Source organism: Tinamus guttatus, unplaced genomic scaffold (genome assembly GCF_059628265.1).
Source record: "Tinamus guttatus ecotype Peru unplaced genomic scaffold, ASM5962826v1 Tinamus_guttatus_pri_ptg000293l, whole genome shotgun sequence".
NCBI lineage: Eukaryota > Metazoa > Chordata > Aves > Tinamiformes > Tinamidae > Tinamus > Tinamus guttatus.
This window is the reverse complement of record NW_028288827.1, coordinates 1,530,370-1,546,468: the sequence shown is the minus strand read 5'-3', so window position 1 is coordinate 1,546,468 and position 16,099 is coordinate 1,530,370. Positions and strand designations below refer to the sequence as shown.

General features: G+C 60.7%; 1 protein-coding gene across 4 annotated transcripts in view; it reads right to left on the bottom strand.

Moving 5' to 3' along the window:
• Positions 1-16,099, bottom strand: part of NEDD4L (NEDD4 like E3 ubiquitin protein ligase) — a 93,971-nt gene that overhangs the window by 57,876 nt on the left and 19,996 nt on the right. For all 4 annotated transcript variants that reach the window (XM_088527857.1, XM_088527858.1, XM_088527859.1 and 1 more), the window contains exons 3-5: positions 10,256-10,337; positions 7,895-7,933; positions 6,418-6,471 (exon numbers count right to left, since the gene is read on the bottom strand). In XM_088527857.1, the coding sequence (XP_088383983.1) occupies positions 6,418-6,471; positions 7,895-7,933; positions 10,256-10,337 (175 nt within the window). The remainder of the gene's footprint in view (positions 1-6,417; positions 6,472-7,894; positions 7,934-10,255; positions 10,338-16,099) is intronic.

Below are 16,099 nucleotides of genomic sequence, written 5' to 3'. Positions count from 1 at the left end.
CGCAGCCCGCGCGCTGCACGTCTCCCACCGCGCTCGGCCCCGCGCCGCCGACCGCCCGGCCCGTCCGGAGCGGCACAAGCACCTTTGGCCGCCCGGCCCGTCCGGAGCGGCAGCGGTGCAAGCGCGGCCGGCTCAGCCACCCGCGCGGCAGGTGCCCGTGTGCTGCGTGAACACAGCCCTGCGACGTGCCCTCTGCTTCGGAGCGAGGGAGGGACCCACCGAACACGTCTGCGGCCGAACGCATCGCGGTCCTACCTGGCCAGCCGTGGAACCGCCGCAACGGGTCCGCCCGGGTTTTGCCTATTGGCTGTAGGGAGCTCCTTGTAGGGAGAAGCAGCAAAATCTCTTTTCCAAGCGAGAGGCACCACCGCTCAGAGCCGGCCCGGGCACGGAGCAGGGCAGTGCGGAGCGGCCGGGGCAGCGCGGAGCGGCCGGGGCAGCAGCCCCACGACGCACGGGGCGCTGCTCTGCCGGGGGCTGCCGCAGGAAGGACTCCTCCTGCATCTGCCTTTGCTTACATCTCAGGAGTAAAGAAAAACCTTTCCAGGGATTTATTAGCCGAACTGGATCAGCACACGTACAACAGAACAAACTATTCAGGCTAGGAGTGGATTCCATACGACCCAAAATGCCCACGGTTTGGCGAGTGGCGCTGGCAAAAGCACAGGGTGTCCCCATCCCTCCATGACGCTTTCCCCAGCCTGGAAGGGAACACGACAAGTATGGAGAGGGGAGCGCGGGGAGAAGGCGGAGGGAGCACAGCGAGAACGCGGAGGGAGCACGTCTAATACGTGGAGGGGCGCACGGCGAGACCCTGGAGGGGCGCATGGAGGGGCACTCCGGATGCAGCCGCGGGAAGCGCCAGCTCCGCAGAGCTGCACGGGATTGCTTTCATCCGGGCTGCAGCGGAGGGCAGGTCGGGAGCGTCCTCCTCCGACAGGCCCTGCGGCTGGGAGCGCCGCGCTGCAGAGCGGGAGCGCAGCAAGCCCAGCAGGCACCTGAACCTGCCCTTATCCCGCTGCCACTTTTCACCTACAAGCGCTGCATTTGCTCCTCCAAAGGTAACGCCTGGTCCCTGCCACTCCCTCACTGCCCCGTCCAACAAAGCCGCTCCCAGATGTCTGCGTCTCGGCTGGGAGCTCCCGACGAGATGCTGGAGAAGCCGTGCGGCTGCGCTCCATATCCGCGGGGTCCCTTCCGCGTGGGAACCCGTGTGCGTTCCCGGGGACAGGAGCCTGGCCCTGCTGCGGCAGCCACGGGAGCCGCCTGCCCGCACGGCCGGCCCGCTCGCAGCCGGGACCGAGCGCCGTGGCCACCCAGAGCCGGCGGGCAGCTCCCGGGGGGCGCGAGCTCCCCTCGGGCTGCCCGATCCCTAAGGGTCTGTAATGAAACGCATCCTGCGCGGCCCCGCGCTGCGGGAGGCCTGCAAAGGTCACGGGCCGCGGCCAGCCGGCGCCGCGCGAATAAATAGGGCGGCAGCAGCTGCTCCGCACGGCCCGGCCCTGCCAGGCCCCGCGGCACCCTCCAGCGCTGGGCCGGCGCGCTGCCGAACAGCCCTCGCTTCAGCTGCGCTTCCGTCTCCGAGACGAGCGCGGGTGCTCGGGCAGAGCCGAGGGCAGCGATTCAGCCGCGAGCGCGGCCGCACGGGCAGCGGAGCAGCCGGCTGGTGCCTCGGGAATCCCGCGCGGACCCAGCGCTCACCGCGAGCCCTGTGCCGGTGAGCGCCCTGCCTGGGAGCAGGGCCTCGCGGCGTCCCCCGGCCCAGGGCCGGGCACCCGGCGTGTCTCCACGCGGCTCCAGAGCCCAGACCGGCACGCGCGCGGACAAAGGTTACACAGAGAACTAACTAAAAGTAACTGCAAGGAGAAAGGGCGACAGAGCTCTTCCTTTCCGAGGAGACACCGCAGTGCAGCGCTAACACACCGTGCTCGAGGCCTGAAACTGAAGCGAGGAGGAGAGTCCCGCAAGGTTCCCGCACCCCGGATTTGCCGGCAGGCTCCGGCTGGCAGCAAAGCGCTGCCGCCTGGGGCGGCCTGACACGGAGCGCGTCTCTGGCAGGACACCGGCTGCCTTTCACTTTTGTTTTCCTTCTCACCTCCGAGCGAAAGGGCGTTTTGCAGCCCCCTGCGCAGGGGGCTGCTGCGCGCCCGGGGGCTCAGGGCTGATGGAGGCTGCAGGGCCCAGCAGGGCCGGGCCGCGCCACGGCGAGGGCAGGGGCAGCGCCGCGCAGCGCAGCGGGACACGGCCCCGGCTCCCCGCGCCGCTCAGCGCCCGGCGGGCAGGCCCCGCGGGGGCTCTTCCAAAACAGCTCCAACACAGGAACGCGGGGGCCCTGCCACTGCGCGAGCGAAGCCCCGAGGAGGAACTTTGTCATCTCAGTGCAAAAGCAGAGCCAAGACAAACGAGCGGAGGGTTTACGCGCTCGTGCCAAGCCTCGCGCACGTTGCCGAGCGGGACCCGGGCACTCGGAAAACCCGGGCACGGTTTCGATTCACGGAAGGCCCAAAGCAAAAGCAGTGCTTCCCGTTGGCTGTAAGAAATCTCCCTAACTTTACGGCACCTCAGAAGCAGAGCAGCCAGGGCCCGCAGGCAGTACCCGTCATGCCCAGGCCGCGCTGCGGAGGTGCCCGCGGGCCGTGCGTTGTGTTCACACCGGGAGCACAGCCCCGCGCTGCAGGGCCGCACCGCCGCGCTCGCCCCGCGACGCCGCAGTCCTTCGGGCACAGGTGACCCGGGCCAAGCAGCGCGCGGTGGCCGAGGCTGTGCTGGGCACGAGAGCCCCCGGGCGCCCTCACCTCGCTGCGTACTCACCGCGGCGGCGCCGGGCGCGGCGGGAGCAGGGCCGCCCCGCGCCTGCTCCTCGGGGCCGCGGGTCACCAGGATTCGGAAGTGCTGCTGCCTCGAGTGCTGGTCCGGCCGGATCTTGAACAAGCATCCCTGGCCCTGGGCCAGCCGCTCCGCCGGGCCGCTTGCCGGCGCGTCGGGCACGGGTGTCTGCGGCTCGTCCGCGGGCCGCGGCGGCACGGGGTGCGACGCGCTCCGCTCCAGCCGGATGCGCGGGTACCTCACCAGCCGGTCGCCCTTGGTGCCGGTGGGGCCGAAGCCCTGCTCGCCCGCGCCGGGGCCGCCCGGCGGCTGCTGCAGCTGCAGCACGAGGAACTTCTTGCCGGCGGCGGCGGCGGGCGCGTCGGGCACGTGCTGCAGGGACCAGCGGCGCGGCTCGGCGCCGGGCGCCTCGGGGGGCCGCGGCGGGGGCGCCTCGGCGCTCGAGTTGCGCTGCTGGCTCCTGGCGCCGTCGGGGCGCGGGGGCGAGCCGGGCGGCGCGTCGGCGTCGGCGCGCTGCAGGGAGATGTGCACCGAGGAGCTCCGCGTGGGGCGCGCCTCGGGGCCCGCCTGCAGCGGCGGGATGAACATGGAGGTGCTGCGCTTGAGGGAGCTCGCTTCCTGCAGGTCCTCGTCGCCGCCGCCGCTGCGCCGCGACAGCGCGTGGGGGCCGCTGCGCCGCGGCAGCGTGTGGAAGGCCGTGAAGAAGTCGTCCTCCCTGTCCTGCTCGAGGATCTCCGACTCGGGCGCCGTGTTGCTGCGGCCGGCGCCGAAGTGCAGGCGCAGCCGGTGGGCCATGGCCGTGGGGAGGCCGCGCGGCAGCGAGGAGCCCGACGGGGGGAGCGGCCTCCCATCTGCCGAGCCGCCGGCACTGCGGCGCGGGTAGCGACGGATAGCAGAAATAGCCCGAGTGGCGAGCGGCATTCCAGGCATGATTGGGTAGGAGCGAGCGGCTCCGCGCGCCCCGGCGGGGGTAGGACGGCGGCCGTCACGTGGCCGTTCCCCTGCGCGCGGCCGGCGGGGTCTCTGCTGCCGCCGCAGCCTGGAACGGCACCTCCCCAGCTGCCGCTTTTCCATCAGGCGGGAGCGGCCGCGCGCAGGGGCCCCGCGGCGAGCGCCCCGGGCAGGCGTGCGCGTGGCACGGCCGCCCCTCGGGCGCTGCGGTCCCCGCGCGGGCGCCTGGCCGTGCGGGCGCCCCGGGCGCGCTCCCACGTGCTGCACCCCTGCAAAGCCTCCCTTGCGGGCTCCCCACGACCTACCCCGCGCCGAGCTCCGAACCACGACCAGCGCCCGCGGGCGCCGCACAGTCTCCTCTGGAATAACGCCGGTGAAAGCGCAGGGTGGCAGGGCACAGAGGTGCTTTTCCCGTTTGCGCAGGCAGCGGAGTGGAGCGGGAAGCGGAGCCGGGTGCTGCTGGCTCTGGCGCGCTCGTCCGTCCCGAGCGGCGCGCAGCCCGCGGAGCTGGCCAGCCGCCAGGCGAGCGGGGCACGGCGCAGGGCCCGCGGCGCCGCGCAGCGCAGCCGCACGGTGCTCGCGGGTCGGGGCAGCAGCCGGGCAGGCCGCGGGGCGCGGGACGGCACTGCGGGCGGCTCGGGGCCCTGGGGCAGCGCGGGCGCCGGCGGAGCTCCCGCACGGCGAGCGCCTTCCCCACGCTGCCGCCGCGCTCGGCCATGGCGCGTGCCCCGAGGAGCCACCAACAATCCCCATGTTCCCTGGGGGTGGCGCGGGGCGAAGCGGGTGCCGCAGGGCCAGGAAGAGCTTTGGTCCCTTAGGGATGCAGGGAAGAAACAAACAGGAGTCTTAGGAGGCACATGAGTCCTGCCAGCAAGAACTGCACTGTCGCGGGACCGCCCATCACGAGCCTCCTCCTGCACAGACCCACACCAAGCCCTGCGCAGCCTGCCCACGCCGGGGGCACTCATGGAAACCCGCTCCCGAAACACCTCCACGTGCTCCAAAGAGCCTCAGGGGGAGGCAGCGAGGCCGAGGGAGGCTCTCCTGCGGAGCGGGGGCTCCAGAGTGGCAGGAAGGGGCTCGGCGTGGGGAGGGACCGAGGTGCCAGGGACAGGGGCAGGAGCCCTCCCGGGTGGCGCCACCGCGGTGCCACCCGCAGGCCTCCCCGCGCACCTGGGCTACCTCCCCCGGCGCCCACGCGCCGGCTGCGCGCGCTGCCCCCTCCGCCTGCTCCGTCCAAGGGCCGCACGCGTCCCAGCGCACGAGAGCGGCCAGGCCTGCCCGCCGCCAGCCCCTGTCCCTGTCCCCGCCACGCGCTGCCGGGACGGGCCACGCGCTCGCACTGCCGCAGAGCTGCCTCCCCCCTGCACCATTGCTCCCACCATGCCACCAGGGCTGCGAGTCCTTTGGGACACTGCAGGACACTGCAGCTTGCATGTTTCTCTCTCACTCAACAGAAAGACAGAGGAAAATAATACACATTTAGAAGGTAGATATTCTCACACTACTGATTTCATTTTTAATAAAACAACCACCAACACATCCTCAATTTCACAAGGTTAGCAAGCCCAACAGAGAAAGCACTGCACTCAACTGAAAAACGGCACATCCTAACCCATAAACAAGACAGTGCTAGTAGCATTTTCAGAAGAAAAAAATGGAAAAAAAGTCATATCCCAGCAGAGCACTGCCCTAATGTGTTTAGCCTACGCTGTTCACAGCAGTGGGGTCACTTGCTTCACGCACATTTGGTGAAAACTTCACCTGTGTAACCGTACTAGAACCACGAGCAGGACGATGGGAGAGGCCTCTGCAGAACCCCCGGCACGAGGAGCGTCACCCATCCCGCATGCAGGAGCGGTGGCGGCCCCGGTGCGGCTCCCCCGTCGCCCTTCCCACACACGGGAGCAGCAGCGGCCCCAGTGCAGCTCCCCCGTTGCCCTTCCCACACACGGGAGCAGTGGCGGCCCCGGTGCGGCTCCCCCGTCGCCCTTCCCACACACGGGAGCAGCAGCAGCCCCAGTGCGGCTCCCCCGTCGCCCTTCCCACACACGGGAGCAGTGGCGGCCCCGGTGCAGCTTCCCCATTGCCCTTCCCACACACGGGAGCAGTGGCGGCCCCGGTGCAGCTCCCCCGTTGCCCTTCCCACACACGGGAGCAGTGGTGGCCCCGGTGCAGCTCCCCCGTCGCCCTTCCCACACACGGGAGCAGCGGTGGCCCCGGTGCAGCTCCCCCGTCGCCCTTCCCACACACGGGAGCAGCAGCGGCCCTGGTGCAGCTCCCCCGTTGCCCTTCCCACACACGGGAGCAGTGGCGGCCCCGGCGTGGCTCCCCAACCATGACGCCAGCGCAGAGCCCAGCGGAACCGCCGCGGCTGCTTGTACCCAGCCCAAAGCCTGAGGCTCCCTGTCGGGTGGCACAGGAGGAGCCCGGGCGGACAGCACCGGGGCCGCCGGGTTAAGAGGGGCCCTCCTGCTGCTGTCCGGCGGGGCAGTACTCTGGGGCTGATGCGTTGGTGTTTAGCGTTGCTGCGCGTCCCCCCGCCCTCAGCACGCTGCCCTTCACACAGACACACACACCTGCGGCAGGCCCCGTCACACAGAGCCTCCCGCTCCGCGCCCCGCGCCAGGCCGCACTCACCAGTCTGTTCTCATCAAACACTTCGAAGAGGAGGCGGTGGTTGGTCGGGTTCACCTGTGAAAAACACAGGCAAAAAGCGTCACTTTGGGGTCACCGACCTCGCAGAGCCCGCGACAAGCGCTAGGCCGTGCGCGACTAGGGCAAAGCGAGCGCGGGACGACCGACAGGTTTGTGTGGGGCTTCGGCTTAACGGGAGCAGCGTAGCTCCTCACTGCTGCCCTCCTCTTCAGGGGACGTCTCGATGTACTTCATACACATGGGCTGCCCTGCTCGGGCGCCCGCGTCCCGCCGGGGCCGCCAGCGAGGCCGGTGCCCGCAGCACCAGGCCCGGGCCTGCCCCGAGGGCTGCCAGGGCGCTCCAACACGCGGCACTGAACGGGGTACAGAGCACTCCGGAGATCTATATTCATGCTAGCTGGTCATGGCACCTTTCAGAGCTACTCTGTCTATGCTTAAGGACAAAAATTCTATTTAAAACCCCGAAAGCAGTGTGTTAACCAAAATACAATAATTTAAATAGTTCCCACAAAAATATAATCCAGATAGTCAACTGCTGCGACTCCATAAACAACCGTCGCGGGCTACTGCTTGCAACACACCACAAAGGCAAGGTCTGTTCTCGAGCAGCTGTTTAAGATTAAATTTTAAAACTACTGAAATTTTACCTAACCTCCTTTAGTGAAAGCTACAGCTGGGCAGTTATTAACTCATTCTTCCTTGGAAAAATATTTCCACAAACTAAAGAACAAAGTTGGTTTTGCCCTATTCACTTACATGCTCTAAGTCTATTATGCTGGTTTTGATAATTACTATTTTAATCCATCTTTCTCCATTTTCAGATACTTAAAGATCCTTTTTTTTTCTGATGAAACACCATCTACTACTTTAAACTGTATTATTTTGTTTTAGGTTTTTTTAAAAAAAAAAAAAAAACTATTTTCACTTAAAAAAACCTAAAAGATAAAAATTAACTACAAGAAAAAGATATGCTTTATTTTATTCTATTTGTCAAGCAAAATAAAGACCATGAGAAATTACTTCTTCTGTCTTCTTCCCTTATCTTTATACTCCTTTTTTTTTCTCCACAATAGGTTAAATTTCAGTGTTTGCAAACAAATATTTATTATTTTTGACATTACAGTACTAGTTCAGAACCATAGCAAACACGCTCTGCTAAAAACACATGCTCCAGTGAAAAGACTCTTTTATTGTTCAAATGCCTTGATCAAAACTTACACTAAGGTCTCCCTAACGCGTGCAATAACCCATTTCTCTATTAACCCCCTGTCTGGTTCTACTTATTCGTCGGTCACTGTGGACAGAGAGCTGAGAGGCACTGACACTGAGACACGGACATATTTTATAAAAATATACTAACATGGAATAAGAAAATAAACTTCCTCCCAATCATATGAAATACAGTATGTTAATTGTACACTTTATAACAATGATTCGTTGCATATAAAGGGAAACTTACTCTAAAGTAAAATTCTTCATTCCATTTTGGATTCAGTGTCTGTAAAAAGAAATTAACATTTTTACACGTTGAGGTCTCTTCAGGCCTCCCGGTCCGCAGGCACCAAAACGGGCATGCACATTGTTAAAGAAACCCTGAACGGAGGAAAACGCATCTCGTACCAAACGCAACAAACAGCACTACTGCAAGCGTGATTTAGAACTTCTCTATTGAGCAACCCCAGGGTGGGAGAGGATTTGAGTCAGATGATCCCGGAATGGATGCCAAGTATAAATATGGTTCTATGAGTAAAAGGCAAATCACCGGGAACCTATAGAAATAACAACCCCCAAAATATTTAATTCTCACGTTCATTTATACCAGGATTACAAAAATATACACTCAGGCATATTTTAACTATAAGGTCAATTGTAGGGCGACAAAGATCAAGACTGATTTATAACGTGAATTAAAAAAGGAAAAAAAAAAAAAAAAAGGTACTCTCTTTTTTCCAACCTCTGAGAAGTCTATGGAGCACCATAATTTTGTTTTAACAATCAGAATAAAATATGCACTGATTCTGCAAACCGAGGGGCACTTGGAGCCCAGAGCTGCTCGGATGGACAGGGGCTGCCCCGTCCCAGCACTCGCCAGCAGTGCCCGGCCCCGCGGACAGGGCTCTGTTCCACGGGAGGCCACCAGCCCCGCGGCCCTGCACGGGGCCCTCCTTCCCACGGCCCAGGTCTGCACCGAGGGCCGAGGAGGGCGGCCTCGGCCCAGAGAGTCCCCTGCCCACCGCGCGGCCTCCTCAACAGGAGGCTCATGCTGCTGCGGAGGCGCAGTCAGCACAGCCCTGCGCGGCAAGAGGCGCCGTCCGCGCCATGCAGCAAACGGACAGGGCCCTGCACCGAATCCAGCGGCACGGCCGCCACCAGCGAGGCGCCCGCTCCACGCGCTGCTTGCGCAGGTCTGCCCGCTTCGAGCGGCGCCCGCTCCGCGCGGCGGCCCACGGCGACGCAGCCACCGCGCGGCGGCCAAGCCAGCGGCGGGCACAGCAGGTCCCAACGCGCCAACGCCAGCGCAGGAGAAAAACCCTTGTGAAGAAAGACTCCAGAAATAAAGGGATGAATAACCGCTTCGTGGAGGATGCTAGCAGAGCAACAACAACAAAAACGACCCATCAGCAAAAAGAGCTGCAGCCTAAAAAGGGCAAGTAGCGCAGAGATAAAGAACTGCCAAGAGTCAAGCTGAGCTAGATCTTCCACAGGATATCAAAACAAGCACGAAGGAGGTTTCTCGACCATATAAATAAAAAGGGAATGAGGAAAGAAGTGGTGCTACTAAGCAATGAGGCTCAAACGGGAGAAAAAAAACATATTTAGGTATGGAAAATTATGCTTGCCATTACAGTAAAGGCCGAATAGCTGCTTGGAGTCAGTGTGCAAACAGGAGTTATCACCACTAAAGGAGAAGCAAAGCTGTAAGAGCCTAGAGCAGCCAGTCTGAGGAAACGGGACAACCTTTTAAAGAACTGACAGCTGAAATCACAGGCTTAGCACCAGCAATTAACAACAAAAAGAAAGGAAAAAGAAAAAAGAAACCCGAGGAAGGCCCACAGACGATCACGAAACTGGAAACAGCAAATATGGCAAACACGGCCCTCGCTACGGGAGGCGAAGAGCGCGTTTCCAGGGGCAGCCCCACGCCAGGAGCCCCTTCCCGCGCCACGGGCTGCCCGTGGGCTCTGCCACGTCGGCCAGAGGGTCTCTTGGCACCCGGAGCGTCCGTGGCGGCCCATGGACTCGCGCACGAACAAGAGCCAGTGCTCTGATTTTGAGAGAGAATCTTTCTGTTTTGTGTTCCAAATAAAAACAATGCCCCCTATTCTGTTTTGCAAAATTTCTCTTTAAAGACGGTTTAGCTTGCTAATGACAAGTTAAAGGATTTTCACTGCATTTTGGGGCTTTCTTACGGCATTATCTTTTGCCATTCTGGTCGCTCTTTTAAATGCCTATGTTGAGCAATAATTTCAAAAACAAAAAACTTTGAAAAGGATCATTTTGAAGAATGGTCGTTTTTGCTAAAAGTCAAATAAGCACTAATTAAACAGAGTTCCTTAGCTGCTCATTTCCTGCATGTCCTTCACCACAGCATCACGCGGGAAGCGGAGCAGTGCAGGATGCAGGTGGCACATGCCCCGTGTCACAGCACGACCTGCAGCAGCCGGGGTCGCCGCCGCCTCCCCGCGCGCACCGCGCACCGCGCATGCGCTCCCTTCCCCGGCGCGGGCTGCGGGCACGGGGCGCTCCTGCCCGCGCGGTGCACGAGCACGCAGGGGTTCCCCCGCGCCCCCAGAGCAATGAGGAAAAACCGGACACGTACCTTTTTAATAGTTTTGGTCTGCACCAGAGCAAGTTCTCTGTTCTCATCTGCTACATACAAAGAAAGTTTCACATAGGGGTCACTGCAAAAGAAGATGTCACATTTAATGGGAGTATAATTTCACAGCCACATGCAATCTTAATATAAATTTGTTGTTTAATGCGCTAAAATAGTAATAGCTCTAAACACTTCTAGTCAAAGTACTCTTACAGAAGCAAAGCGACTGTAACAAACTAGTGCAACATCTAACCTATATGCATGGATGTGCTCAATTCGATACAACTAGAGCGTGGCAGAGGATTTAACTTGCCGCTTTCTGCCGTCGCTGGGACCACTGGCACCTGCAGGAAGCGGTGCAGTTAAATCCTGCATGGAGGAGGCAAGAAAGACGGCACGTGCACTGGAAAGGCAGAAGCGCCCGTGCCCTCGGCGTGCGGCCCTGCGGCCCTGCGGGTGGCCGTGCCGGGGCGCGTGGCGGAGCATGGACAGCACCAGGCGCAAGGGCTGCCCGCGTCGGCTGCTTGGCCCTGCGGGCGGCCGTGCCGGGGCACGCGGCGGAGCGTGGACAGCACCAGGCCCAAGGGCTGTCCCCGCCGGCTCCTCGTCCCTGCCCGCCGGCCAGGCCAGCCTCGCGCCACAGGACGCAGCGAGGAGCCGACCCGAGCCCCAGGCTGGGGCCTGCAGGGCTGCCGCAACCAGCACGTGCTGCCACTGACCAAGCAGCCGCTTGGTGAGTGTATTTAAAGTGCCCGTCTGCAGCTGGGCCTTAAAGCCACTTCACATCATCTCCTTTCCTGCGCAACTCAACTTCAAGCCCTGGGCAACCAGTAATTCTGGAGAAATACATGTAAATAGGCAGTAATACCAACGCCACAAGTCTTCACGCTCTGCCATGAAGCTGTACTGGAAAGCACAGAGTGCTAACAGGCAGGCTGCTGAGGGGGCTCCAGGCCATCCCAAGCTCCATTTCTTGTTTCCCTCTGGAGAATCAATGCAGCCGTTGTCCCCCCTTGCCCGCAGCAGGCACGGGCTTTGCCCTCCTGCAAAGCCAGGGCAACGGGAGCTGCACAGTGAGCCGCACTGAGCACTAGCAGTTTGAGTGGCCACGTGAGTAGACGTTTCTCTTCATTCCTCAACGCTTCACTGCAAATTGCTTACCAGATGTACTGCCTGTGGCTTCTCATTTAATCATATTTTAAAAGAAAAAAGAACATGGCGAAAATGGGATTCACATTACCCCACAACAAAACTGCACTGGAGGTGGTAAGGAATAAATTGCCTATTTCAAACTTGCGCAGCAGTAAATTCTGAGAAGTTTCCTTTCAGAAACGTGCAGACCTGCAGCGCTAACCTGTTGTCGAGCAGCCCCCGCGTTTCTGGAGCGCCGGCCCCGCGCACACGGACGGCGGCCGCGGGCTCCGCGCGCTGCTCCCGCCGCGCCGCGCCGCTGCTCCCGCCGCGCGTCTCCTTCCCAACACGCCGGCACCCTCACAGAGGCGCCCGCGCAGCCCTGCTAGAGAGAGGGTAACAGCGAGACGGGGCCGGGAAACGGCGCGAAGCCTCTGCTGGGGTGAAAGGAGCTGCGAGCTCCTGCTGCCACCGAGCTCTCCCGCAGCGGCTGGCAGGATCGAGCTGACGCTAAAACCAAACTTCCAAAAGTGACCAATAATCTGCCCTTAGTGAAAGGAGCTGTGGCGTGTCAGCAGCTTTTAAAACTTCCTTCCCTAGTGTGTATATATATGTGTGTGTGTGTGTGTGCGTATATATATATATATATATATATATATATATGGAACAGAATGGAACTAAATTCATTTATGATGATGGGTAATCATAAAGACTAAAATAATTCTTAGGCTTTTCAGATGTCTTCCATGAAACACTGTTCATTTATCATAATAAATGAGGGAATATTCATATGAATTCTTAATATAACTCTTGATACACCTCTTCCAGTGCTCCTCGCAAGGTGACCATCAACACGAGTGGCTGGAGACAGGCCGTGCTCCAAGTATCAACGCTTTTCTAGCTCAGCGTCAGAACTGATGCAATGACCAACCTCTAGAAGAGTCCAAATAACCTGCACGAAGCTACAAGTAAAAAGAGAGGCACTTGCTTATGAACACGCTGCCCAACCCAGAGCCCACACTATGCCCGTCAGCAGGAACGGCGCATGCGCACCGCAGGAGCAGCCTCCTCGCTTCCTCCCTGCTCCGCGTGAGCACCGTGGAGCCGAGGGGCAGGCGGGCGCAGAGCCGCGAGCTCGGCGCCGCGGGAGGACACGGGAGGCCGCGCTGCCCCGACACGGCTCCCGCGCGCCGCCCACGCCGACCGGGCACCCGCTCTGCGCTCCCACGGACCTGACCCCTTGGCACTTGCTTTCCCGTTCTCAGAAGCCCTGAGCCATCCTGAGCAACCGTAAAACTTCCTCCTGCAAAACAGCAGCCCTAGGAACCTCCAGGAGAGCCCAGCTCGCTCTCGTCCTCACGTTGTCACTGCCAGGTCCGTTCCCATACAAGCACTTCCCATCAACTCTATCAGAAAATAAGAGCATGTAGTAACAGCTACCGAAGAACACTGTACTTTTCCCCCCATATGAGATTAGCTGTACCCAAGAAACACTGCAGCTTTCCATGAAGCCCCGTGATAGCTCTCACTAGCCCAGCACTGCTTACAGAAAACCGTGGTGATTCTGCCTGGTTCGGACTCGGTACGTCGGGCTGCAGGGGCAGGAACAGAGCTTTGCGCAAAGCCGCGAGCCGGGGCTCCCTTGGTATCCAGACCAGACCCTACTTCCAGCCATCGCTTCCCGGGTCCGGCTGCTCCAGGGGGGCCGTACGCTGGACGAGGCCTCGCTCGAGCCTCCCATGTGCCTGTGCCAAGCGCTGCCCCCGGCCGCGTGGCACGAAGCTCCGGAGGACGAGGCCGCTCGTCCCGGCTCTGCCGGTGGCAGGAGCCGAGGGCTGCGCGGAGCTGAAGAGAATCAAATCAAAGCGGTTTAGATCAGCAGATTTCGCGTTTCTCCCACAAGATGTCGGACTAATTGTTATGAAAAAGAGATTGTTACACAAAACCTACCAAACTAACAAACTGTGCTAGAAGAACAGAACGCCTTGGAGCTGGAGCATGTTGCACTAGGGCACCTGTCCTTTCTGTGAGGAAACGGTCACTGAGTAACTGTCACTGGAGAGACAAAACAGTACAAAAACACCCAAAAAAGCAATTACATCTGCATGGGAGGAACATGCTTGGTGCTTTCAACAGAAGACTCGATAAGGTCAAGACCTTTGCATGAGCAGAATTGTTAAGGAAAAGGTCACGCTTACCATACAGATTTCCCAGTTTCTTTTTGACATTCCTCTGATGTCTTGGTGCGCATTCCTTATCCCAGATGAGCGCTCCCCACCGGCACCCGGCACGCAGCGTGAAAGGCCTCAGAGAAGCCAAGGCGACGGTTCCTGAGCAGCAGCGCAGGCCGCCGCGGGAATTCCGCATCTCCGCAAGGAAACCGCATGGGAGATAAGGAGCCTCCTAACAGACAGGTTTCCTGAGTGCTCACGGGCCTCTAACCGCAACCGCCACCTGCTATTTTGGAAACGTAGCAGTCGTCGATGCCCTGAGCAGCCGGACGGCAGTTACCCGTTAACGCGGTGCACGTGCCTTCCCGCCGCGCCGGCGCTCCCCGGGGTTTGCAGGCCCCTCAGGCCCCCGCTGCTCTGCTCCGCGCCGCAGCGAGCGACCGGGCACCCACGGGCTGCCCACGCCGGAGCAGGGCTTCCGGGGGCACCGTGTAGTGAGCCCGTTCTTTGCATTGCAGTTACACAACTCTTGATGACTAGAATATACCTGGCCAATATTAAACATCCTGCTGTTCGGAAGTCTGTAAATAATGGCTAAGCTCTTCAGAAGGGGGTTGCTTAGAACCAGGCTCAAACTGTAACAGCCAAGTTGGTTGTAAATACGTAAGGCCAAGCAGAACAAGTAGCTGTTTCCAAACGCTTCTGCCCCGGCGGCTGCAGCGGGACGAGCGGGTTCGCGCGCAGCGGGGCCGGGCGCCCGTCGGAAGGGGCTGCGGAGCCGCAGCGCTGCGGGCACCCAGGGCGCCGGGGGCTGCCAGCTCCCGCTCCCCAGAGCATGCAGACGTTTAGAGCAGAGCTGGCGGAAAACCCGTGGTTGTTAACATGGAAATAAGAGCTATCGAGGGTAATTTATACCTGAACCTGCCTCTTCATCCTGAATCACTCAATTCATTTCTTTAAAATTAAATTCAGGAGAAGAATGCACAGAACTTTAAGCATTTGGCAGACAATACTTTCCTATTCTTGGGGCCAAGAAAAATACCTATTACTCAACAACATTTCTTGCTAAGTTCCTCAACAAATCTGCAGTTGTCATGTAACAGCACGGTTATTACGGGCCCTGACCGCGCTCGGGCGAGCGGGGGGCGGACGCAGCCCCTGCCCTCCCCTTGCGCAGCGCGCCGAGCCAAGCGCCTCGGCGCGAACCCGCGCCTTGCCAAGAGCTCACAGCCCTCCTGCGGGCGCCGCAGCCTGCCGAGCCGCGAGGCAGGGGACGGGACGGGACGGCAGCGCCGCGCAAGGGCACGGAGCCCTTCCCCGCCGGGAAGCAGCGGCACCCCGAGGCCTCTGCGGCCCCGGGAACAGCCCTCCCTCCGCTCTGTTCAGCCTTTTGCCTTTCTAAACAGCTGGGGAAAAACGCGCTGTTCAGTTTCGCATTTCTGACCACTTCTCTTTGTGTTTGTAAGCTGTTTCGTGGCACCGACGTGCAAGACCCCCGCTACTTTGGGAAAGGCAGTTCTGTGGGACCAAGGCAAGGGGATCGGGCGAGACGGGGAGCGCGGCGCTGGAGGCGTTCGGCCGCGGGGCGGCCGCGCCAGCCCCTGCTCTGCCCCAGGCACACGCAGCACGACGGCGCGACGGCACCGAGCCCGGCCCGGAGCCGCGGCTGCTCCCGGCCGCTGCCCTCCGCTCCGGCCGGCAGGGCTGGGCTGCCCTGCGGGTCCCTGCATGCAACGAGGGAACCCCCTGCACCAGGTACACCTAATTGGGGCCCATCTCCTCACAGTGCAGAGCACGCGCGTTACCGAAACAGCGTTCTTGTCCTCCGACGGTCTGTAAGCGCCATGCTGGCAACACGGCCTTAACGCTCCCATGGGCTCAGAAGAGTGCACTTAGTTGCATAATATTACTTATTAATATTTTCCTGCTTATTCACGTTGATTATCAAATTAAATGGAGTATTTTATGCTTATTCACACACCAGTAGTTTCAGGGTGGCACTTTTCACACATCTACTTCAGGGCTCTGTAGGCAAGAGCCCCAAATTGTTACTTTCTGACCCAAACCGGACATTTCCCGCGTTTTTCCGGCTCTCCCCCTGCTCAGCGAGCAGGAGGCAGCGCACAGCCCAACCGGCAGCTCCAGGAGGCTGCTAAAAAAGGGCACCGCGAGCTGGGCTGCCGCCCTGTCCCGAGCTCACCCCGGGCTTCACGGCGCAGGCCTGGGAACGGGGCGGATTGACGGCTCCTTGGCAGAGCGACGGCCGCGGCGACGCGGGGGGAGCTGCCCACGGCTCCACGCGCAGGGAAGACGCCCCAGTTCTGGCAGGCTGAGCCCGAGCTGGCAGCCAGACACCGTGACAGACCCACAGTGGGACGGACGTGGGCCCTGCAGACAGGCACAGGCACCAGTTACAGCACGAGGAGCCGGCTCAACCCGCACCTGCAATGGGGAAGTGAGCAGGCTGCAAACGTCCAAGAAACGGCCCGTCCTCAAGGTGCGTGTGCTGCGCCTGCTGCCTGGACGAGTCAGTTCCTAGCTCCAC